The sequence below is a fragment of the Phalacrocorax carbo genome, chromosome 8 (assembly GCF_963921805.1).
Source record: "Phalacrocorax carbo chromosome 8, bPhaCar2.1, whole genome shotgun sequence".
Lineage (NCBI taxonomy): Eukaryota > Metazoa > Chordata > Aves > Suliformes > Phalacrocoracidae > Phalacrocorax > Phalacrocorax carbo.
Genome location: NC_087520.1, coordinates 40,749,329 through 40,773,532, shown reverse-complemented (window position 1 = coordinate 40,773,532; position 24,204 = coordinate 40,749,329). Strand labels below are relative to the sequence as shown.

The following is a 24,204-nucleotide window of genomic DNA, read 5'->3' as shown; positions in this document are numbered from 1 at the left end:
TAGCTATGACCATTCCATGCAAATCAAGCCATGATATTTTGTAATTTCTCATAGTTATTATTTCTTCTGATAGTGCCTAGAACCATGAACAGGTCAGATCCCTGAACTACAGCTTTATTCTTCCCTCTCCTTTCTAAATATCCATTTGATTTTCCTTTCCTACTTCCCAGCAATCTGTTTTTCATGAAGACCTCCAAGGGCTTCCAGGATGGGCACATCTGGTACTCAGTTTTTAGCCGCTCCCCACGAAGCTCCTTCACACGAGCTCAGCGTGTGTCATGTTGCTTCTCACTGCTTCTCTGCACCATGCTGACCAGCATCATGTTCTGGGGAGTGCCAAAGGATCCAGCTGAGCAGAAAATGGATTTGGGTAACAATCCTCACCATTGCTCGGGCAGGGAAACAGATAGACAGCAGAATCTAGAGGCAGGACAGTTGAACAAATGGGCTTTATGGTTCCTGGGGTTGTTTTTACTCCTCCCCCCTCTTTGATCTTGACAGGTAAGATCGAGTTCACATGGCAGGAAGCGATGATTGGCTTTGAGAGCTCTCTCCTCATGTTCCCCATCAACCTGCTCATTGTGCAGATCTTCAGAAACATACGATCCCGGCCAGCCACACAGGGGAGAGAAAAGAAGCCAGGAAAGAATGGTCGAGTGTCCCCAAGCCTACCTCCCACCCCACAGGTCACCCAGGCTGTCTCACTCACTCCCGAGGCTGTGATAAAGGCAAGTCCCTGTGGCTGCTCCCTAGTGAGTCCTGCACTGCCCTCTGCTGCCATGCAGTACCCGACCTCCCCAGTTTAACAGCAGAAGTCTTCCCTGTCAGATGCTCTTCAGCTTGTCTGAAGTGAAAAGCCAATTACACACTGGTGCAAAGCACTCATTTACCCATCTACATGGAATCTCCGACTTCATTAAGATCTGCCTATGTACATCCCCGCCCTTGCACAATTATTATGTACGACCAAAATTGCTGTGTTCGGGGGTTAAAGCAAACATTAAGCAAGACAGTGAAGATAAAAGGTATCATAGACCCTGCCTTTCTCAGCTTAGGTCCTCAGGCAGGTAAGCTGTATTTTTGAATCCTGAAAGCTGTCTTGCTGAACTCATCAAAATCTGCCTGTCGCATCCATCGTTGCAGGATACATAGCCTTATCCATCCTGGAGAGATTTTAGCAATCGGTGCAGCCCCCAGCCAGTGGTGCCTTCAGACCACATCAGCTTAAGTCACTGCAGCCAGAGTCAATGCTGTGTTGCTGCTGTGTTTTCTAGGATATAAGAAGAATTGCCAACTCTCTCTTTAAAGCCCTGAAGACTCCATCTCTCACTTTGGTATCGGATCTTGGAAAATCAACTAACATCAACACACTTTTGGCACTGGTTGAGGACATCATCTGCCAGCAGAACAGAGCTGGGCAGGAGTTTTATGATGAGAGCAAAAAGAAGGATGACCCTATAATTGTCACATTAGGTGCTATGGATATACAAGGTAAACAGTGCAATGTGACACGTCTACTGAAACCTTTGCAGCGAAAATGATGGTAATGCTGGATGCGATTACCCAAGCTCTTCTTACGTTCTGACTCAAAGGCAATTACAGAAGCACAGAATAGTTGAGGTTGGAAGGGATCTCTGGAGATTGTCTAGGCCACCATCCTGCTCAGAGCAGGGTCAGCTGGAGCAGGTAATCCAGGATCACATTCAGTCAGATGTTGAATATCTCCAAGGATGAAGACTCCACAAATTCTCTGAGCAACCTGCTCCAGTCCAACAGCCCCCATAATACAGAAGTTTTTCCTTATGTTCAGACAGAATTTCCCATGTTTTAATTTGTGCCCATTGCCTCCTGTCCTTTCACTGTGCACCACTGAGTGCCCAACTGAGTAAAGACACTGTGAAATTTCTATTTCTTATGCTGTAGAATTAAACGTTAGCTGCCAGCCTGGCTTGGGAGCAGGATCGGTATCTAATAGCATAAAGACTCACAAATATCAGTTGTTTCACAGTCGTTTTTTCCTGTCCTTTTTTTTTATTTTTGGCCTTGTGCTATTGTTGCTTTCAGTCTGACTCTTAACTTAGGCATTAATTTATTTTCAATTAAACAATAATATATGAGTAAAGAATCCCACTGATTTCATCAAGACTTGCATTTGACTTTTCCAGGGAGTCTATCAAGCTACTAATTGAACAGGTAAACTATGAACAAATTGGCACTTGATCTTACCTGACTTCTCTATTAAAGTTTTAGGAGCTCTGTCTTACTAAATTACCTCCTGGCAACAATTCTGGCCCATTCCAGCAGAAAAGCATTAAAGCTCTAGTACTAAAGTTGCTTTTACAAGTCGTTTCCAATGTTACTCTTCACTTTGTCACATTCATAAGCTTGACCTCAAGTTCTGCTAACCTTTGTACTGAACAGTATTTTAATCTAGGGATAGCTATGCTGATTTTCTTTTTAAACAAATTAAATAATGCTTTACCTGCAGAAAAAACAAGAAGCCCAACTCCAGAGAAGGGAATATGTGAGCGACTGAAATACAGTGATTACAATCGCTGCTTGTACCTGCAACTCCAGCATGTAGAGATGGAGCTTGAATTACTGGGGCCCCATAAATTTCAGATGCCTCAGAGTTACACACAAGCTGTTTGTCAGGTTCAGCACATGAAGAACCTCCTGGAGAACCGGATCGGCTCATCAGCGTCCATCAGTGAGAGGTAACCTAGTTCTCATCTCATTCTCAGTGTAAGTAAATTCAGGTTATTAATTCAGAGCTGGTCAGGATGATGGAGTCCAAATAATTACTGCTTAATATGTCCTAGATAACCATTATTATAGCTGTAGAAACATCTTTTACTATTATACTATTGTAGGAGCAACAAAGAAATGCCAATGCACTGCAAACTGCACACAAAAGCAATAATGACATATCACTGTTCTTTGTCATTTTTGCCTCCAAAACTGAATGTTACAAAACCATGCCATGTGATAGTAAAGGGCTGAGATAATCACTGAGCTCCAAAGTCTCAGACATCTCTTAAAATATATGGATAAAGAAAAAATCAATAAGCAGACAAAAATTTTTCAGTGAGATATGATAATTAAGTTGGAAGTATTAAAAACAATACCACTAATTATCTCTCTGGCCTTTATGGTGATCACAAGAGGTGTATCTAGCAGCTAAAATACATTCATGGTTTTATTTGTCCAGATTTCTACTGGAGGTTCAATTATACATGAACTGAGGAGTAAATAAGCCCATCATATTTGTTTTGATTTCAGCTGATCTCTGCACACTTCCTCATATTTTTGCTCAGTGTACTTTTTGCTATCCATATATCCTATATAACTGCAGTAGTCCAAAGAATTGAGACTATTTTGACTGATATTTTAAATCATAAGGTGTTGCCTATCCCCACTGATCCCAGAGACTGTGATTTTGGCTTCTGTTCCACTGCAGACTGATTTTTTTTTCTCTTCCTGTTGACTCTCAAGGTGGTCCCTTACTCCAAGCTCCTCTGGCAATGGCAAGAAAAGTTCTTCTTCCAAAGGGCTGCCCTGGTGGTTTGTGTTCATTGCTTGGTTCCTTGTTGCAGCTACCAGTGGTGTGTCTGGGTTCTTTACCATGCTCTATGGGCTGCATTATGGCAAGGAGAACTCCATCAAGTGGCTGATCTCCATGGCCATCTCCTTCTTGGAAAGTCTTTTCATCACACAGCCCTTAAAGGTGAGAGCCTCAGAAATACAACCACTGGCCAATATGAACTCATTCTACTATCATTTCAGGAAGATGATATAATGTGTTCTAAAGAACCACAGGATTTAACATGTAAAATGAGAAGTCTTTGCCCTCAAAACAAAAGCTAGCAGGTGGTTTACAGAGTTCTATTGTCTTTTGTTGACATTAACTCCATTAGTTTCATCTTCCTTGTTTTATCAGAGTTTAATAGGTGGTGAGGTTTTTGACCAGGGGAAGATGTGTCATATGGCAAAATCTGTTTAGCTGGATGGACCCCGGCACTGTGCACTGTTCTTTTGTTTATGAGCTTCAACTGCATGAGTTGAACAAAGCCAAAGCACAGTTGTTCTTCTGCAGTCCCTGGATCCAAAGAGATCCAGGTCAAAGCCTGAGCTTCTCTATATGAAATGGGCATATGGTGAGTCTATAGCTAATTCTTTCCAGGTGCTGGGATTTGCTGCTTTTTTTGCTCTGGTTCTGAAGAAGGTGGAACATGAGGATGAAGAAAACACAGCCATTGATGGGCCTTTATCTGCACCAGGTAACTGTCTCTAAACTGAGACACTATTAAAGGGAGTGAAGCATTCTCCAAGCTTTTGGAGTGCTCAGCTCAACTGAGAACTTCACTGGTTATCTTTATATACCTGAATCTTAGCTGACAAAGTTAGCAGAAATCACTAAATCCACAGGCGCTGTGACTATGTGCCTACCCATTAGCATTCCCAAGATCAAGGTGGAGTGGAAACAAACCTAAATAACTGATTTTGTGCCAGTTGGAGAAAATATAAAGACCAGTGTATGTTTAGGTTGGATAAATCTTGCTTAAAGATGAAAACACTTAATGAAAGAGACCACAAAGATCAAAAAGATAAAAGATAAGAAGTCTGGATCAAAAGAATAATACTTCCTTGTTTATCTTTTTCCATATGCTTTTACCTCTGCAAATATAAATACACGCACAATCTCCCCTAGCCCTGTTGTAAGATTGTCCCTGTTATTGGAGGACCTACTTGCTGCCAGGATACTGATTTTTGACTCCTGTCTTCCCTCAATCCCTGGCTTGCCTGTGTCAAGAAAAGAAGAATTATTCTCCTGCATTGATTCATATTAGATCAAGAATTGTACAAGCCAATCACTTTTTGGTCCATCAACATTCAAGGAACATCTAGACAAGAAAATAATGAAATGTGGCAGACTGGCTGCAGCTATTATAATCAAAATTAATGAATCAGTGCTATTAGTATGCAGCAAGCATGCTTAAATATTTTAGCTCTCATGTCAGACATCAGAGAAGTCAGATACACCAGGAGGCTGGTTTTAGCTCTGTTCAGAAATCTCAGTATTCATGGCATGGTGTGCAACAAAACCTGTAACTATTCCACAATCTAGTGAAAATAAGCACGTGACCCCATGCAAAATGCACTCTTCATCTAGAATGGTAGATCTTTATCTGACAAGCATACCTAAAACTCAACTTCTCTCTCAAGGAAATTTCCCACCTCCTTTAAGTCTTACGATATGAAAGTCCTCAGCGTACATAGTTTCCCACAACCACAATTATCTGTATTACTTCCATAAACCAAATAGCGGCTCCTGCAATCACCATTGTGTCTAAAAAAAGCTGATATCAGCAGACAGGAGTCCTAGGGCACAGCAAGGAATCCTGACCAACAGCTTCCTCCCTGATCAGTCTCAGGCTCTGAATACATCGCCTTCTGAGATGCTCAGCCTAGAGAGAGACACCTGGACTACACCTGGGCCTAAACCTAATACACTGTGTTTGTGAGCTCCTTCCCTCACCCCATTTGCCTTCCTGTACTAATTGTTAAAATCACATCCCCTGACTTCCTAAGGGAAAGCATTATATAGAAATATTTCCTTATAGTGTCCAAATAAAGAAAAAGCAAGACATAAACAATCTGTTGACTAATTTCAGGGTTTATGGTTCTCACTCACAGGTGATTCAAATCCTCTCTTTGGAGCCCGAAGGGACAGTGGAAGCAATATTTACCAGCCACCTCCTGCAGCTGATGTGGAGAAAATGAAAATCAGCTGTATGAAGGATCAGAAAGCATTTGCCCTCATCAGAGAAATCCTGGGTATTATCCATATGGAGATTATCTTGTTTTACTCAGTGGTATTCATCAGGATTTTTACATCAGTGAAAATATTATTCTCTTGGGTAAAAAAGTTTTGGCATGTCTTTAGCTTTCTGTCAGCCGTTATGGTGTAGAGACAGGCTGTTCAGTGGCAGCTGGAGCTGATTGGAGGTGGGAATATTAGCTGGAGAAAAAAGTGTGGCTAAGGCTTGGTTTTATGGTAAAGAAACTCATTACAGACAGGAGAGGTTAAAGAAAAGTTAGAAAGGGTGGAAGGAGGAGGTCAACAGTTAAATGAAGTTGAAATCAAAAGAGCAGATGGAGGCCATCTTTCTAAAAGCAGATAGTACCTATAGATAATGATTTATACCCCAGTTTTATTTCCTCTAAAAGCAATGGAATAAATGATCTCAACTTCGCTTGGAACAAAGTTAGACTACTCATTTTATTTAGAGCTGTCGTTACTATTGGTGTTCAGCCAGCCCTCCCACTTACTTTCTCGACTGCTACTTGTGTTCCAAATGTGACACGCTTAAACTGCAGCACGTTGAAGTAGCTTGTGTAAATTCATTAGCACTGGTCAGTCAGAATCTAGCAAAGCATCTCCTTAGCCTAATAAGTGATGACAGCAGTAATCGTTCATGCAATCTATTTTGAACAGCAGTGTTAATTCTGAGCTCACATGTGCTGTCTTTTCTTGTTTTTTTTCCAGCCTATCTGGGGTTTTTATGGATGCTGTTACTGGTTGCCTACGGGCAGAGAGATCCCAATTCCTACTACTTAAACAAACACATTGAGAACAGCTTTACAGATGGATTCCATGATGTGTACAGTTATCAGGATTTTTTCACATGGGCAAATACCACCTTAGTCAAAAATCTTTATGGATCATATAAAGGTGCAAAGTCATATTGTTTCACTTGAGCTTGCCAGATTCTGAAACGTTATCTTTTGTACATCTCCCTAACTAGCACACGCGTATTTGACCAGAGAAAGAGACTGTGAGTGCATAAGACTGGTGTAGATTCTTATAATATGAATACTAGTGGGTAACAAATACCCCACAGCCTGACCCCAAGTTTAATGTACCCTGATATTTTCCTTATCTTTAATATAAACCAAAAGGTCTGCACTGTAATTTTACATTTTTTGTATTTTACATTACTTATTCCAGATATTCAGATATATGCCTCAGTTTTACACAAGTTTCTTTCCATAATTCAAAAAAAGAATGGCAGATAGGTGGCACTATAAAACTTTTGCTTAGGAGAGCTCTGTTTGCATCATGACTTTGGTCAATGTGAAGGCTAATTACGCAATATCACCATGTTTCTATCTAGCCATATCCAGTAATAAATATGACCCATTTTCCAGCTCACATTTATGAGTAAATATTGAAGTACATTAGCAGCGTTGTTCATTGGACAGGACAGGCACTGACCAGCTGTGGCCAAGTGAACCCTGCATACAGCCACTCTGCTGTGTGCCTCGAAGCAAGTCACTTTTCTCCTCCAGGCCTCAGTTTCCTTCTGTATAAAATACAGATGGGTATTGACACTGAACTCTGTTATCTATGGATGTTATCTAAGAACTCAGTTCAAATCAACACGAGGGCTTAATTTTCATTACTATTTTGCTTACAGTGTTCTTTAGAAAAGAATCTATAGCAAAATATTAATGCATCAGTAAATCATAAATGAGATTATTAGTAGTTCTGTTGTGTTGCCAGTGCGACTCTTTTCCATCTCCCGTTTAGGATTCATTACAGATGGCAATTCCAAGCTGGTGGGTAGTGCTCGAATTCGCCAAGTAAGAGTGAAAGGAGATACCTGCCCTATTTCTCCCAAACTCCAGCATGTGATTCAGGAATGCCATGCTGCATATTCCCTACAAACAGAAGATACATCAGATTATGGGGAACACTGGAATACTTCAGCCTTTGATAACTCCTCTGACTTGAGCTCAGCATGGCAGTATCAGAGTCAGTCCAAACTCAGAGGACACCCTACCTGGGGCAAACTCGCCATCTACAGGGGAGGGGGATACGTGATTCACCTGGGACTTGATCCCAAGAATGCCTCCAGGTACTGCTTGTATTCTTGGAAATTAGTAGTGTATCTGTTGTAGCATCAATGATGCTCTTTCCTCTACCCTATTTAAGATTCATTTCAGGTTGCACCTTGAGTTTCCCTGCTGTGCATTGTGGTGGATATTTTAGATAATACTGTGGTGCCATCATTGTGGTTTATGTTCCTATCACCTTGCTCCATGCTAGGTAGCAACCAGGATCCAAAATTAGAACCTTTTTCTCCTAACTTACATGCATGGGTTCCAGATTTACATAGCTGCAGAAATACCTACTGTTAAAAAACAAAAAAACCCCAATCCTATCAATGTATTAATCCAGTGTTGGATCTAGTCTAGCTGTTAACTACTAAAATACTGAATTTTCTAAGGGCATGCCAGTGGTTGTGAGAAAATAATTTAGCCTAAATCTTATTATGTTACTCTCTTGTTATTTTGTTACTATGCTTGAACTATGATATGTGTGTGTTTTCATATCATGGTAAGATCTGTGAGGCTTATCTCTCTCCCTAGAGTTTATACTCCCTAGATCCTTGCAGACAATTTTGTACCTGCTTTGAAAGAGAATTAGTGAAACTTAACTGAAAATAATCTCCTGTGTGTGAATATGAATAGTAACAGGGACTACTTTTTAAAGTGAATTAACAGAAAATGAGGCCTTGAAACCCAGAAAGAATTTGGCAGATAAGGGTCCCGAGATAAATGAGCAGGAAGCAGTATCCCACAGGGGTGGAGATCCAGAGATTACAGATAACTTATATGTTGCCAGAGATATCCAAGTTGGAAAATGAACCAATATGAGGCATCTCAAGTTTAGCACTGGCCAACATCTGGTACCTGCTTCTCCAGAAGAGCCAAAAAGAAACTCACCACCTAGATTAATAGTACCAATATCCCCTATCTCCAGACTTGACAGACCAGATGTCCTCTTGAACATCTTACCCCTGGTTTACTCTTTCTCTGTGATAATATCCAGACACTCCTATCCTCCATGTGATACTGTCCCTCTCCTGTATGACTTACTTTGATCACTGGCTATACATTTTTTGGCAGAATTCTCCAGTACCTTTTCAACAATGTCTGGCTAGACACCTTCACCAGAGCAGTGTTTGTTGAATTTACAGTCTACAATGCCAATGTGAACCTGTTCTGCATTATAACCCTGACATTTGAAACCAATGCATTAGGTGAGAACCTTTTTTAAGTTACACATTTCTGAAGACAGCGAGCAATGCACCTACAGAGTGCAGTTTACATGCTGTCAGTGTTTACCTAGTTCTTGATTCAGTAACAGAAGTGTTTTAATAAACCTCATAATGACAGAATCAATTAAAAGTTTATAAACCATTTAGGAAAAATGTTGCGCAACAGTAATATAGACCGTAATGGTGTGCCTTATGCTTGCTTATGCTGTGGTCTTCTGCTAATGAAGAAAACATGGTACTGAAACTTAATCTCCAAAATTTACACAACAGTAACAAGAACAATGGTGTTTCCTAATCATTGCAGCTAATCAATACCATATTAAGACAAAAACTACAAACACGAGAGTCTGTGGTTTTTGTTCCAGAAGACTTCTAATACATAGCTGTGTAATCATATCATACATAATCTGGATACAACAAAGAAAAGAGTGAAACTAGATTCTGGTTTGAAGGCCATAGAAAAACATTTAAACTGAGCAGTCGCCTCCCTTAGGATTGTCCCAGGACTGGAAAATGCCCAAACTGGGCCACAAAGCTGAGTTTATTTTCTTTTTAGAATGAGATTCAGATTTAGATCTCCAGGTCCTCCTGCTCCATTTCTGCATCTATAGTCCATTCCAAACCCAGCCCTGCCGGGATTAGTATCATGCTGTCACACAAGACAGCACAAGCACTCTAACAGGCATTGACTGCCCGAAATTCCTATTTGAGGAAAATTTCAAAGAACACTTATAAGGCTACTCACATAACCAAGTCTAAATCTTAGTTTGATAGTGGGATTCAGTCTCATATTGATGTGACTGCGAGTACAGAAATCTTACTGGTGAACTAAATTGTTTGAATGAAATCAGAAAGATGTAATTATTAGAGAACTGAGGTGAACAGTTGTCTATTTTTTAGGGGCCTTCTTCACAAGCGCAGAGCTGCAAAGTGTCCGGCTCTACCCATACACCAACAGTCTCCACATCTTTGTGGTTGCAGCAGAAGTAATTTATTTCCTCTTTATTGTGTACTACATGATAGTACAGGTGAGACCCAATGGAAAGCTCGGCTGACCGCATCACCTTATGTCTGGTTTTGATTTCACTTACAAAAACTTTAGGGCTGTACTTGATTTCAGTAGTGCTGCTGGTGACTTGCACCAGTGGAAGATTGAATCAGACATGGATTCTGTATTAAATAATAGGGGGACAACTTCTTATGTGGCTGGAATGCTTCTTTTGAGAAAGCTACTGAGAAATTACTGCAAGATGTAGTTTTATCGATGTGCAGTATCTGCTTTATTGCAGAGGGGATATGCCTGATCTTAGAGATGTATTCTATGATATGGAGTCATGAGCCTTAAACAGTAAAAATCCTTTTTCCACAGGGAAGACTGATTAAGACTCTGAGATGGCGATACTTCCACAGCAAGTGGAATCTCCTGGAGATGGCCATTATATTGATTAGCTGGAGTGCCTTGTCAGTGTTTGTGAAGCGGACAGTCCTTGGGACCCGAGACATCAGCTACTACCAGGAACACAAAGAGGAGTAAGTACTAATGCTAGTTAGTGCATCCTGTGTCAGTGCTACTTATGCAGAAACAAATCTATTTTTTCTTTTCCCAGACAGCAGCTTGTCTGTGCTAGATAGTGCTACCCTATATGGTTATAGTCATGAAACATGTAAGTATTTCAGGGCTTAGATGTGTATCAGCAATAGGATTTTATTCTGATATTGCTCTGATAAAATCTAGTAGATTTGAGCACCAAGTTCCCTAGCCTAGCTGCTAGTTCCCTCTCTGCATCACCCCCTCTGGAATCAACAAGCCTTTCTGCTACAGGACATCCATTCAGATAGTACATAATCTGCCTCATTCTTTGTTGTAAAAAGCCATTGGTTAGAGGATAATAATGGCTTATTTTATACAGAATGGAAAATTGTAACATCTGTTTAAAAATGGTCACACAGGAAAGAGGTCATAGAATCACAGGATAATTGAGGAAGGAAAGGACCTCTGGGGGTCTCTGCTCCAACCTCCTGCTTTGGTGTTAGATCAAGTTGCTCTGAGCCTTGTTTGGTTGAATTTTGAGCATCTCCGAGGACAGAGGTTCCACAGCCTCCCTGGAGCCCTGCCCCAGTGCTGAATCCCTCTCACTGTGGGAGAAAAACAGAGGTCTTTTCACATCCAGCTAGAATTCCTCTTGCTGTGACTTGTAGCTCTTGTCTCTTGTCCTTTCATTGCGCACCTCCTGGAAGCACCTTACTACATCCTTTCTATAACCACCAACTAGGCAGTTGGAGACAGCGGTTAGAGGCCTCGTTAGCTTTCTTTTCTCCAGGCTGAACAAACCCAGCTCCAACATCCTTCTATTGTATGTCCTGTGCCCTGCCTCCCAACCGGAGTGGCCCTTCACTGTACTCAATGCCCTCCTTGCACTGGGGAGCCCAAGACTGGACTCAGGTTTTTCAGATGCAACCTCACAAGTGCTGAATGAGAGGAAAGAATAAATAACTTTAACCCAACAGCTACATTCTTGCTAATGCAGCATGCACATATCATATAGGTGTATGTCAAGTTATATTAGCATACATAATTTATAAAAGCTTGTTGTTGTCACCTCTGTTGTAAACAAAATCGTAAGTACAAATGATGTGTTACCATTTATAAAATGGTAAATAAAAGTATTGCCAAGGTTTTTTCAGCCAACTTTAAGACTTGACTCACCTCAATCACAAATCACAGTTTTGACCTCCAATCTTTTACTTCATTCCTTATCACCTCTTTGTTGATATCCTCTTGTGAGAAGACACCTTCTCACACACCTTGTTGGAAATTAGCTAACCCTGTCACAGCCAGTGCATCCTGGTACTGCACAGCACCAGTAACCCCATCCTCTCAACTACACATGCATAGAAGAACCTGTCTTCCTTTCTAAGGATCAGAATTTGATAGTATGTTTGCATTAGCTGCCTTTAAACTGTGACTTGCTAAAAATGAGCAGCATTTGGGCTACAGCCTAGACACTCTCTCAGCTCTAGCTAATGCTGATTAAAAAAAAATCTGCCATGTACAGCTGGGCTTTTTGTGTGCACACAGCAGGAAGTACAGATGGGAACATTCAAGCAAGAACTCCAGTTAGCTCTCCATTGAAAACAAGGACAGAGTGACTGGCCTTCCCAGCATACTCATTTATGCACTTCAAAGGCTTCTGTGTGCACGGTCTATTACATCTTTTCTTTTTTTCTAACAGCTGTGTAAGCTTTAACGAAACAGCAAGAGCTGATGCAGTTCTTGGCTACCTGATTGCGTTCCTAGTGCTTCTCTCCACAGTGAAACTGTGGCATCTCCTGAGGCTCAACCCTAAACTAAACATGATCACTTCAACTCTAAGGAGGGCATGGGGCGATATCTCTGGATTCATCACTATTATTGCAATCATGTTCCTCGCCTATTCCATTGCTGTGAGTACCACTGTGGTTTCTGGTGCCTGCAGTCTGCCTCCAGGCACTGTCAGGTTAAATGAATTACTTCTGAATGCTGAAAGCAACATAGCTTTGAAATGTAAAACTGAATAAAGCTGCCTATCTAAATCTTAGCTTAGCACCTTGGAGCCCAATTCTTCAGTGTAAGTGAAATAGAAGTTAAAATATCCACTTGTCTGTTCCTTGCAAACTGAAATTTAGTACAAAAATCAAACTCTGAGATGAAAAAATGGATTCTCTGGGTGTAATAAGTGTGACAAAGAACAAAGCACAGGAAGAATAATTTTCTGGATAAAGCACAAACTGGAGAGAGTGCAGCAAGTGCCGCTTTCTGTTTGGCTAGTTTTAAGTGGTAATAACTATTTTTCTGCCTATTATAGGAGCAGTTATTATGCAAATAAAGTTATATTTTCATTCTAGTGAGATGAAAGAATTATTGGACTGCAACTATGTATGTATATTTACTGTTTTAGCTGAAACATTTCGTGTAAATCTTTTGGCAGAGTGATGTGGGAAATTCAGCACATCTCAACTGCAAAATCACTGGAAACCATCTGAGCCAAATCCAAACTGTCCTGTAAAGGGCAGTCCTGTGACAAACGGGACCTGCTGCAGTCTCTCGCTGCCTGACCTCACATTCCTCATCTCTCCCTCCAGCACTGACATTCTAGCAACTGAGTAGCTTTAGGCGCTGGTGTGGCCACAAACTTAACAGCTAAAGTAAGTGATGAGATCATGACCCAGCCCGCTGTCACATCATGCAAGGGATGGAGCGGTGAAAGAAAGAGGCAGAGGGATGGAGAAAAAGGTGAGACTGCAGCAGTCCCCATTTAAACCAGACACAGTAGGCCCACAAGATATAAATGAAGAAAATAGCACCTTGGTTACTGAGGGTGAACAAGGAGGTTGCCTATCCGGAAGGATCTGTGCACTGAAAGGCAAGCGTTTGTGACTGATTAATTTCGTCAATTATGCAGGGATAAATCTGCCCCTTGGAGGTGGGGTAAATTACTTTCATGATTTTGTCATGTATTTGCAGATTTTTTTACATATCTGGTGGCAAGCTGAGCAGATATAACACATTCTCCTATCCATGATAAGAGGTCTTACAGCTAAACACATTCAGAAAGTGTGAATCCAGTTTTTAGCTCTAGGTTACTCGTCTTCTATGACCTTGTCTGGTGTTTCCCCAACAAACACCCAAACAAAACCAAAACCACCCAAAACACAAAAAAAGCTTCATGGCTCTGGTGACACGCTAGGAGGGCTTTCTCTTAACAGAGCAGTCATTAGCTGATTTTGCAGCAAGTATGCTGATGATGACACAAGATATCCCTTCTTTTCTCTGCAGACAAACTTGATATTTGGCTGGAAGCTCTACTCTTACAAAACTCTCTTTGATTCAGCAGAGACCATGGTCAGTCTTCAGCTGGGAATCTTCAACTATGAGGAGGTACCACCTCTGATTTTGAGAAGTTTATCACGTGTAATCAGCAGCTCAGCTATCAAATGGGCTTTGAACCAGCAAATAGAAAGACTTTCAATTAGTGCTAGACATTAATCCACAGTCTCCTAAAGCGGCCACCTCTTCTCACCAAGACAAAAAAAAAGACACCAAGCGAAATACACCTCACATCCCATTTTGACCATCAATAGGCTCATAATGAACGTTTCGCTGAGAAAAGTGCTCACATTTTAATTAGATGTGTCACTTATTGGCTACTGAAAGTTTTGAGCAATTTCCTTAGAAAGCTACAACAGAAATGTGAGCAATGCCCTGCATTTGTTCTGAATATGCATCCATCAGCTTCTCAAGAAAGGCAAGCCCTTTCACAAGGGAACTTTATGTCACATTTGTTTTTATTATTCTTGACTTTTTCATTAAGTTCTTTCAAATACCCTTGGTATTTTAATACTCTCTGGATTAAGCTAGTTCTCAGACATGCCTGACAGTGAAGTCCTCCCTGGTAGACATTTTTAGACCATGGATCCAACCAGGTATAGGTAGCTTTGAAGATCAGTAATTGGGCATAAAGCTTTTCAACCTCTACATCCCACTTCCTGCATTATTGCTTACATGAAAATGAGGGGTTTGGATTTTTACACAGCCCTTAGTTGATATGCATCCGTGACAGTCTGACTGGGCTTCTTTGTAAAGACACTAAGTAAAAGCATACAGAGATTTCACCTATACTTTGAAAGCTGAGGCACGATGGAGCTCCAGCTGCTCTGTAGATAAACAGATCTCCAGGCTTGTCAACTTTCACATGAAACTTTAATACAATTACAATCAAATGCAAACACTTAAAAAACCCCAAAGATTGCCCATATTCATATACCAGAGATGTAAAATATTCAATCATCTTTGTATTGTATTGTACCAACATAGGAAGGTGACTAAAGGGGAAAAAGTCTGTGTGTGTATATATATACGTATGATATATATAGCACAACTTATTAGCCACAGGGATTTGCAGAGACGAAGTCCTTATTGTGTCTTAACTGCTTGTATGTATGTTGTTTTGGTTTCTGGATTGGGTTTTTTTTTTACAATCAAAATATGATGTCTTACCTTATACTACAGGTCTTGGACTACAATCCAATTTTAGGCTCATTCTTAATTGGATCCTGCATAATTTTCATGACATTTGTGGTACTGAATCTGTTCATTTCAGTGATTCTGGTTGCTTTTAGCGAGGAGCAGAAGCACTACCAGGTATGTTCATCTAAGCTCTCCTGATGGTTTTAACATTTATTGTGCACTGCTTAGTCATTATTTAGGTATTCTACCATCGGATTAAGCCTGTATAAACTCAGTCCAACTCTTAAGAAGGCAACGTTGACTCATAAAGCGCACTTCAGACTTTCCACATTTATGCTGTCCATTCCTGTTCAGATGAGTCCTTGTTCACATTTAGTACAAGATCAGGTTTGTAGCTTTCTGTTCACATACTAAATTGAGCAAAATAGTCTTAGGCTTGTGCCCCAGCTCCATTGAAATCAGTGCCAAAACTGCTACTGACTCTAGGAGGACTTTACAGCTCCTCTTAAATATGTCACTGTGAGTGCCTGACCCATTCAATCTATTGACAGCATGGTGTGAAATCCAGCTTAGTACTGCAGGGCTGTCCAAAATTCCTCTATGGTGTAAAGCCAAGGGAGAAGAGGACAAAAGATATGGTCAATAGAAAACAAGATATGTTTAGTTTTTCTCATTTCCCTCATCTAGAAATGGTGGGTAGCTCATTGCATATACTGCTGCATATACCACTAGTAGCTGGCAAGTGAGCTCCAGGCTCCTGTAGCAAGATTTCCATGGGCTTTGGCAGAGCCAAAACTTCTTCTGTAATGTCCATGCTCACCCATGCTCATCTGGGACTTTTGTCTTGATAAAAATATTGGCATGGTGTTTTGCTTTGGCAGCTACTTGTGCTCTGCTTAGAGTGAAAATTTCACCTCAAGCAGAGATTTTCTCTTGCAACATTCTCTGGCTTCAGCAGAGACCGTATCCACTTCTGGTCTGCAAGTCTGAGTAACTTACTTCTCGTTGTTATTTTAGGCTTCAGAAGAAGAGGAGATTGTTGATCTAATGCTAATGAAACTTTTCAGTTTCTTCGGGATTAAATGCAAGAAGGAAGAGAAGCCAGTCACTAATGACCAACTGAAATAACCTGTCAACGATTAAATGATAACCACGACGAAAAGTCACTTTGTGGGTGGAAGATTTACTTTTTAACTATCAGCTGCAGCGGCTAGACTTAGGTTATTGTGGCTTCTGACTGAAATGCTGTGGCATTCAACCAAGAACGCTGTTGCCGACTGATGTTACTGTGGTTTATTAGCGAAGGAGTAATGCTAAGCGTAACATAGTCTCACGTGTACTTGCTGTAGACTTTGCACCTGTATTTAATAAACGCTGAGCGTTTGTTGCACCGCTTGGCTGAAACCGCTCTCTTCCCGCCAAGCCAGCGCCATGGGGAAAATGGCGACCCCCTCGGGCGGCCCCCCGGCCCCGCCAGCCGGCCCCCGCCCCGGCCGCGGCCTCGGCGGCACCAAGCAGCTGTGCCCCGCGGCTGCCTGGCGGCTCTGCAGGCCCCGCGATCCCCCCCCCCGCCGGGAGCCCCGCCGCCTGTGAGGGTACCTGGCGGCGGCCGCCCCCTCCCGCGCCTGGCAACGGCCGCCGCTGAGGCCGCCCCCGCGAGGCGGGAGCTCCGCGCGGCGCCGCCCCCCGACCGCCCCGGCAAAGATGGCGTGGCGAGCGGTGCGGCGGGTCGGGCCCGTGCTGGTGCCGCGCTGCCCGCGCCTCTCGCCGCCGCCACTGCGGGTGCCGGCGGCCCGGAGGCTGGCCACCAGCTCGCTGGTGCTGTCCGGTGAGTGGCGGCCGGGGGGGGCGGCGGGAGAGCGGCCCGGTTCTGCGAGGAGCCCTCGCTCCCTCTGTCAGGGCTCCCGGGAGGGGACGAGGGCGGGCTGCTGCAGCAGCCGGGAGCGCTGGGGGGACCCCCTGCCGCGCCGGGATGTCCCGGGACTCGCACCCCCGCCGCCGGCCCCCGCTCCGCAGAAGCGCCTCGCAGCGAGGCGGGCCCGAACGCCGTGGCTGTCCGGGCGGAGCGGGGTGCTGCACCCCGGCGCCGCGCTGGCCTCGGGCGGGCCGTCTCCCCTCGCTGGCGCAGGGGCGGCCCTGGGGGAGCCGGGGAGAAGCAGCGCAAGATGGCTGAAGCCTTGCAAGGGCTTACGGCTGCGGGGGGCAATTCGTCCCGGCTTGCTTCTGGCAGCGCGGGTTCCACCTGCCCCTGTCCCGGTGCTGACATTCTCCCAGCTCCTCCCCCCACGAGGAGCTGGGCCATCGCCGTTACTTGGCGGAAAACCTTTAACCTCCTCTCTCCCCATGCTGCAGCTTTTCAGCAAAGTGGCCCTGTCCCGTTCCGGCCCCAGCCGCAGGCTTCACCGAGTGGGCCGAGCGCGGAGAAAACAAACTTGACAGAAAAAAAAAAGTGGATAGCTTTTCCTGGGACCGTCGTGCTGAAACAGCTCGTTGGCAGCCCCGGGGAGCATCAGCAGCGGGGACAGGTGGAGGCAGGCCGGCCCCAGCCCCAGCAGTTAGGCTGGCGTGGGCTGCCAGCAAAGCCGAGCTGGACCTTCGGGGCCCCTTTGGTGCTGAAGGAGCCTGGCTTGGCCTGAGCAGCGCCTGTGCAGTGTAGCTGCAGGAGTGTTAGGGCAGGAGGTGCTTGGTGTGATTTAGCACTTCTGTAGGTAATTCTGAAAGTGTCTGCTGCTGCTGCAGGTCTCTTTGAGTGAAAGTTAGCCACAGAAGTCTGAAAAACAGAATCTGCAATACTTTAGAGGACAGCAATGTCGGAAAGATAGAAGAGGAGGAGAGTATGCTATAAAAGTAATGACTGCCAATAAGAAGAGATCATAAATTTCCTTCCAGATAGTCTTTTAACCTATCGTTTTAACTGTCTTCTGCTACAAGTGAACAAAATAACATTTATTAGTTGTTATTTGCAAACTGAGTCAAAAGCTAAGCTTTTTTCACTATTCTAATTGTTAATATGCGCGTTGTTTTTTTATAGATAAAACTTGAAGCAATAACCTAAATTATGCTTTTGGTTTAGGCAGAGAAGAAAAATTTTGCATGCCTCTGTGGAGGTGTGAGTTTTCCTTCACTCTTGAAGCATATATATATGAAATACTCAATAGAGGCAGGCTAGACTAAGTGAAGGTCTGAATTTAGAATGTGCTAGTTAAGCCGAAACCAAAGTCATGTTGAAATGAATGAGGCTAGAGTATTTAGCTGCTCTTCTGAAAAAGAATGCTCACAGAAGAGATTTGGTGTGCTTTGACATCTCGTGTTCATTGAATTTGTGTTACTTAATGGGCTGATCACATACGCTCAAAGTTCAAATTTTGAGATTATTTATTAACTCTTTTTAATTTGACCTTTACTTTATTTGCAGTGGGGTTTGTTACATGGTTAGCAGTTCTCATTTTTCACTTTTTTGTCCTATGAGACACTTATGTGCTCTTCTAACTATTGGGAGCATTTTACTGCTCTGTTCCAAACTGATCATGGAAGTCTTCTGTTTTTCTTTTTTTTTAACCTTGCTTTATAAATAAAACTTATATTATTATCCTACATAGAAAGATATTGGTTGGCTTCTTTGATGTGCAATGTCACAAATGTTCAGCTTGGGCTTGAGATTCTGCATCATTCTCCGTTCTTACGGTTCATTACTCATTTCCAGTGAAATTCCTATGGATTTAATGTCTAAAATGATTTAAGACTAATTATTTATTCTGTTCATTAGAACGTGTCCTGAGAGATTTTTATAGGCATAAATAATGTAAGCTGAAATTGTCTGTGTTTTCTGAGTGATAATTCATGGAGAAATACTTTAAATTTGTGTTTTAGCAAAAAAAATTGTGTACTGTACTTGCAGAAACATGCATTGCTCTACTATATAGAGGCCTATAAAACTTAGGCCATCTTGAACGACAAACCATTTCATCTGCTTCTCTTACATGTGTTCAGATGTAAATATGAGGATCACTACAACTGAAACAGCTGAAAATTTCACTGACCTACAGTGGAAAGACCTTAGCAGGTCTAGTGTGAGAACTTCTGTTTTCCTTCATCTACAAGTTTAGAAAATATACAAGGGTGTGCAGAAGTGTAGTTTCTCCAGTGGGTGTAAGGATCCAGCTTAAAGGAAGAGCCTGAGCTAACTCTGAACTCAAAAGGAAGGTCCAGCTGTACTATGCTGGCACTAATCACCCAGGGAGCTCTAAGAAGTTATGTTCTCCAGCATCTGGAACATCCCATGCCTGATTGAATAGGTGCTACAAGTGAAAATGAAAAATAAATTATTGTTTTAAGAAAAGAGGGCGTAGGGAAGGTGAGGGAAAGAAAGTATCTGTGGGGAAACAATGGAAATGAGAGAACAGACAAAGCAGGCTGATAATGCTCAGAGTAAGAAAAGTTCCAGGTAAAATGGTAGTAAGAAAAATGTTGCCTGTTTCAATTACTGCTTTTGAAATTTTCTATATGACTTTATAAAAAGGATTACTTCTGATAAAAGCTAGCACAAGCTGCCCTGAATATTGCAGATCTAAAATATGTGTAGAACTGTAAGATTGCTGTGAAAAGACTTAACGGGGTCTTAAGTAAGCTTATTTTAAAACTACACGTAGTAACTGTAATAGTAGTGTTCTTCTCACAGTAACTGTATTAACAGAGAGCAAATTCCCTTAAGTAACTGTTGCCTGTATGAGTCACCTTATTAATTTGCCCCAATTTTACATAGAGCTATGACAACACTAAACAGGGAGAAATAGATTCTATAGGAAATGTCATGGGGAGGGAGGGGGATCAGCCACCCTTGTTAGCTAGGTTGCAACGTTTTTACTTCAGCTGATGGCTCTAAGTATTTTGAATGAGATGCTTTAACACTGACACTGTTCCTAGTGAGTCATTAACGCTGGCCTTCCCAGGAATAATAAAGTGGTTTTTCGAAACAAACATCACATATGCTTGAAAAGCCACTAAGCTATCATAGAAATGCATAGCTATGAGTAAAGTACACGTGCTTTAGATTTATACTTTTGTTTGATGTGGAACTACTCCTTTTGTTCCTGTACTTACCAGTCTCTAGATGACTGCACAAGAACTAGCGCAGGAACTCTTAACAGAACCTCTGGTGAGCTCCTACTGTGTCACTGAGCATGCCAGGAGCAGCACAAAATGCTTCTGTAAATTGCATTTGCCATTTAAAATATTTTCCAAGAAAAAGGAACAAAGCTAACTTCAGTAAAGAAATGCCATAGTTTAAGCCTGCAAATGTGTTATTGTATTTAAGTGAGCAACATGTCACTTATTTCTGAAATACCAAGTTTGTTTCATTTTAGCCCGCAAATTCACAGACAAGCATGAATGGATATCAGTTGAAAATGGCATTGGAACAGTAGGAATCAGCAATTTTGCACAGGTATTGATCCCTCCCCCCTTACCAAAGTCTGCAATATTTATCTATGCATATGTGCCGTTGTCCTTGCTCTTTGGACAGTTACTGGGTTTTATTGTTCTAATTGCATACGCTATACACTGAGCGCGATTTCTGGACTTGGATCTATAGCATTCTTTGAAGTGAGTGATGCTTTAGCATACTGATAAATTCTTAATCACTTCAGATTGAGCCTATAGAGAGCTGAACTTGAGAAACTTCATGGTTCAACAGAATTTAAAGCTTCCTTTGTTATTTCAGCTCTTACAGGCCTGAGGAGTTTGTGGCTACGTGAAGAAGGTATCATGCACTTTTTAGGTCAAATTTCCCTTGACCATGAATACAGTCCAATCCCTCCGGCTAAAGAACAATTGTGAATAGAAGTACAACATGGCATGTATTTCTAGCTCTAGGATAGGAATTTCTTTGGAATTTTTGTTTTGTTCTCATGCAAGTACTTGATATGGAATAGTCACAGGCAAATTCAGGCTAGAGATTCACTGCATGGGAAACTTAAGAAAACCTAATGAGAGAAGCTATCAATTAAGTGGAATTAATGTTTTTTGGGACAAGCACCATTTCCCATAATCTCAGTTTTCTGTAAACAACACTAATACTCTAAGATCCCTAGTCTTCTGTGAGGTAGGGTACATTCCCCAGAAGCCTATTCTGGTTGAGACCATTCTTATGGTGATAAGGCTCCTTACTAAGTCAGTGAGGACAAACTGTATGCTAATGGATCCCCGGTTGTTGGTGGCTCTGTGGAGGAATCATTGCGTTTTCTTTCAAATAGAACTGGAAGTAAATACTCTGCGCTTTGTAACAAAAAGGTAATTCCCTCAAACCACTGGGAACTTTGTCCCTTAAAACTATTACTCTAGCTGGTGTAAGAAGATCAGTAGGTTCTGCCTGAAGAAATCTGTATATGAATCTTGTAACTCAGCCTGAGGGTTATTACCACTGTAATAGATAAACAGTAATTTGGCATTTGGGGCATGATAACAAAGCACGGTTTTTCCAAGTTAAATGTTTAAAAATGTGAAAAATATGCAGTCCTTAAGGAATGAGAACTAAATTTAGAGACAGATTACTTTATATATAGTGATTCCAGACTTACTGTATTGTGTATAGTTTCTTTAATGTATGCTTTGATGCTTTTGTTTTTCTTTTAAGGAAGCATTAGGGGATGTTGTTTACTGTAGTCTTCCAGAAGTTGGGACAAAATTGAGTAAACATGGTAAGTTTCAGCTCTAATTTCTAATTAAGTAATTACTCATCCTTCTCTCCTTTTGCAAAGATGAATTTTATGAAGTAATTTGTGTTCATTAATTACATTATAAATCTTCTGGGTGCAGAATAAATTCAGGTATTTCTATAAGAGACAGCTTTAACTTCAAATTTGCACTGTCAGACCATGCATGGTAGCAGAAAATACCAGCTTATTAAACTGTTAAGACATTTGAAAATCAAACATTTGAAATATATTTTTGCAATTTTATCTATACTCTGTTTTTAAGATATTTATGCTTTGATTTGAACTTGCTAGTGTTTAGGCTGGCTTATTTGTAATTCTGCAGTTAGGTGTTTCACGAGTTGCACGGAGTGAAACATCTAATTGATATCAAGCTCTGTGAATATAGAGACTCAGTAATTTGGGGGTATCAGCTGTAATCATAGGGTTTTCCTCATTAGCAATGTACAAATCATTACAATCTTACTCATTCAGTTCTGTAATTTTCCATGTTACAGAAGAGTGAGCATTAACAGGTAGAAAGGAAGAGCCTGTTCCCGCATTTACACAGAGGGCTGTCTTGGTAGTGTATGGGGAAAAGATTGTCATTAGCTTTGGACATTGCAGAACAAGAATGTAGATTTACGGAGGTGAAGTAGCAGGCCTATTGCATCACATTGAATGGTGAATGTTAGACAAAAGGTCTTTCTGTTCGGGGTTTTAATTAACCAACTTGTAGTTTTGTTGTATCTGAAGGAATTTCATTTCTGTTTAGTCGTTCTCTTTTTTACCCATTCTGGCCTTAGTCTAATTCCAGGCTTTCCCAGAACATGTTGTTCTCTGGTTCCTTGTGCTGATGCCTATCTACTCTTCTGACAGCTCCGTGTTCCTCCAGCCTCTGTCTTATTTGCTTGTGGCTTAGAGTTACTCTGGACTAACATTGCTCCAGGCACTGTTTCCATAACTGCCTGTGAAACAGAAAGAAGGGAAGAGCGGCTGGGTGATTCCAGTGTGGTGCTTCTGAATACTAATGCGTGTTTTCCAGTGAGTGCAAATGTAACACTTGCTAGTGTTTCTGAAGAAAAACTGGGATTCCTGAAATTGTGGATGTGTCCATTTTGTAAGCAAATTATGTATAAAAAGGTTTAACTTGTAGGTAGAAGGCATATTTAGGCCTCTTGCCGCAAGAGCTGGCTGTGGTTCCTTCTAGCCCTTTATCACAACATATGCTGTAAGGCTTTAGCCAAAGGATTAGCCAAATGTAAGAAATTTCTGTCCCTTCTGTAGTAGCCAGCTAGCTAGTGTTATGCAAGCTCCCCAGAATAATTCAGGAGCATAAAGATCAAATTTAATACTGCTAATCATTGTCATAAAGTCGGTGACTTCAATCTCCTTGACAGTTTTCCTTGTTCAGGATCAAGATACGCCTTCACTGGCTAGGTCATCACCAGAATGTCTGACTAAAAAAACCGAAGCACTTTGTGTTTTCCTCTGAAAAGCGTTCAATTGTATTCTGTGTTTCAGATGAGTTTGGAGCTTTGGAAAGTGTGAAAGCTGCTAGTGAACTGTATTCTCCTCTCTCGGGAGAAGTGACTGAGATTAATGCTGCCCTTGCAGATAATCCAGGGCTCGTCAATAAATCATGTTATCAAGATGGTAAGATGTCATTTTTATCTTTAGTAATGAACACCAGCTGGATCCTTGCTGTCACGCATGGCTCTGCAATTCCTAGTTCTTCCAGTTCAGTGCTGTGGAGGCTTAAATGGAATATATTGAATATAGTTCAAGCCCAATAAAATTTAACATGAAAGTCTTATTGTAGTCTTGTCTTTGCTGACAGCTGCTTCACAATGTGGTGTTCTCAGACACAGACTGTGGTTGAATTTAAATGTTTTCCTTGATCACATTTCTCTTCTCTGATCTTGTAACAGCTCATGATGCCGAGAGGTCAGGCTGTTTTTCTAGAGAGCATCTCCTTAATGCTACTGTCAGAGACGGTACTAAATTAGGTAGCTGGTCTGACTCAAAAGGCCATTTCTTATGACAGGTTCTTTCTTCAGTTTTTAAAGTACTGAAGCATTGTTTTGCCTGCACAAGAAGTGCTGTTGATTCTACCAGCGTTACAGGGCTCGTATGCCTACTGGGAGTACTCTCCTAAGGCAGTAACATGGATGAGTCTGTCTAGTAGGATATTAGCAACCATTTTTCTTTTTAATTTCCTAACTACAGGTTGGCTGATCAAGATGACTGTGGAAAACCCTGCTGAACTTGATGAACTGATGAGTGAAGAAGCCTATGAGAAATACATAAAATCCATTGAGGACTGAGCTGGAATAATGAAATAAATCTATATAAAATATTTCAGTGTAGTTTGTCATCA

General features: G+C 41.7%; 2 protein-coding genes across 2 annotated transcripts in view; both read left to right on the top strand.

Annotated features, from left to right (window-relative positions):
- The window catches only part of LOC104048414 (polycystin-1-like protein 2), a 42,215-nt gene extending 25,952 nt beyond the window's left edge, over positions 1 to 16,263 (top strand). Inside the window, exons 28-43 of the mRNA XM_064459931.1 lie at positions 171 to 370; positions 502 to 719; positions 1,275 to 1,491; positions 2,489 to 2,702; positions 3,496 to 3,727; positions 4,184 to 4,280; positions 5,698 to 5,838; positions 6,551 to 6,736; positions 7,595 to 7,922; positions 8,977 to 9,110; positions 10,029 to 10,156; positions 10,498 to 10,658; positions 12,362 to 12,572; positions 13,945 to 14,046; positions 15,178 to 15,309; positions 16,153 to 16,263. Of these exons, the coding sequence (XP_064316001.1) occupies positions 171 to 370; positions 502 to 719; positions 1,275 to 1,491; positions 2,489 to 2,702; positions 3,496 to 3,727; positions 4,184 to 4,280; positions 5,698 to 5,838; positions 6,551 to 6,736; positions 7,595 to 7,922; positions 8,977 to 9,110; positions 10,029 to 10,156; positions 10,498 to 10,658; positions 12,362 to 12,572; positions 13,945 to 14,046; positions 15,178 to 15,309; positions 16,153 to 16,263 (2,812 nt within the window). The remainder of the gene's footprint in view (positions 1 to 170; positions 371 to 501; positions 720 to 1,274; positions 1,492 to 2,488; positions 2,703 to 3,495; positions 3,728 to 4,183; positions 4,281 to 5,697; positions 5,839 to 6,550; positions 6,737 to 7,594; positions 7,923 to 8,976; positions 9,111 to 10,028; positions 10,157 to 10,497; positions 10,659 to 12,361; positions 12,573 to 13,944; positions 14,047 to 15,177; positions 15,310 to 16,152) is intronic.
- A 539-nt stretch (positions 16,264 to 16,802) lies between these two features.
- GCSH (glycine cleavage system protein H) lies at positions 16,803 to 24,183 on the top strand. Its single transcript, XM_064459643.1, has 5 exons — positions 16,803 to 16,963; positions 20,499 to 20,578; positions 21,767 to 21,830; positions 23,349 to 23,480; positions 24,054 to 24,183. The coding sequence occupies exons 1-5, from the start codon at positions 16,840 to 16,842 to the stop codon at positions 24,149 to 24,151; spliced, it is 498 nt and encodes a 165-aa protein (XP_064315713.1). The 5' UTR covers positions 16,803 to 16,839; the 3' UTR covers positions 24,152 to 24,183.
- Positions 24,184 to 24,204: the final 21 nt, after the last annotated feature.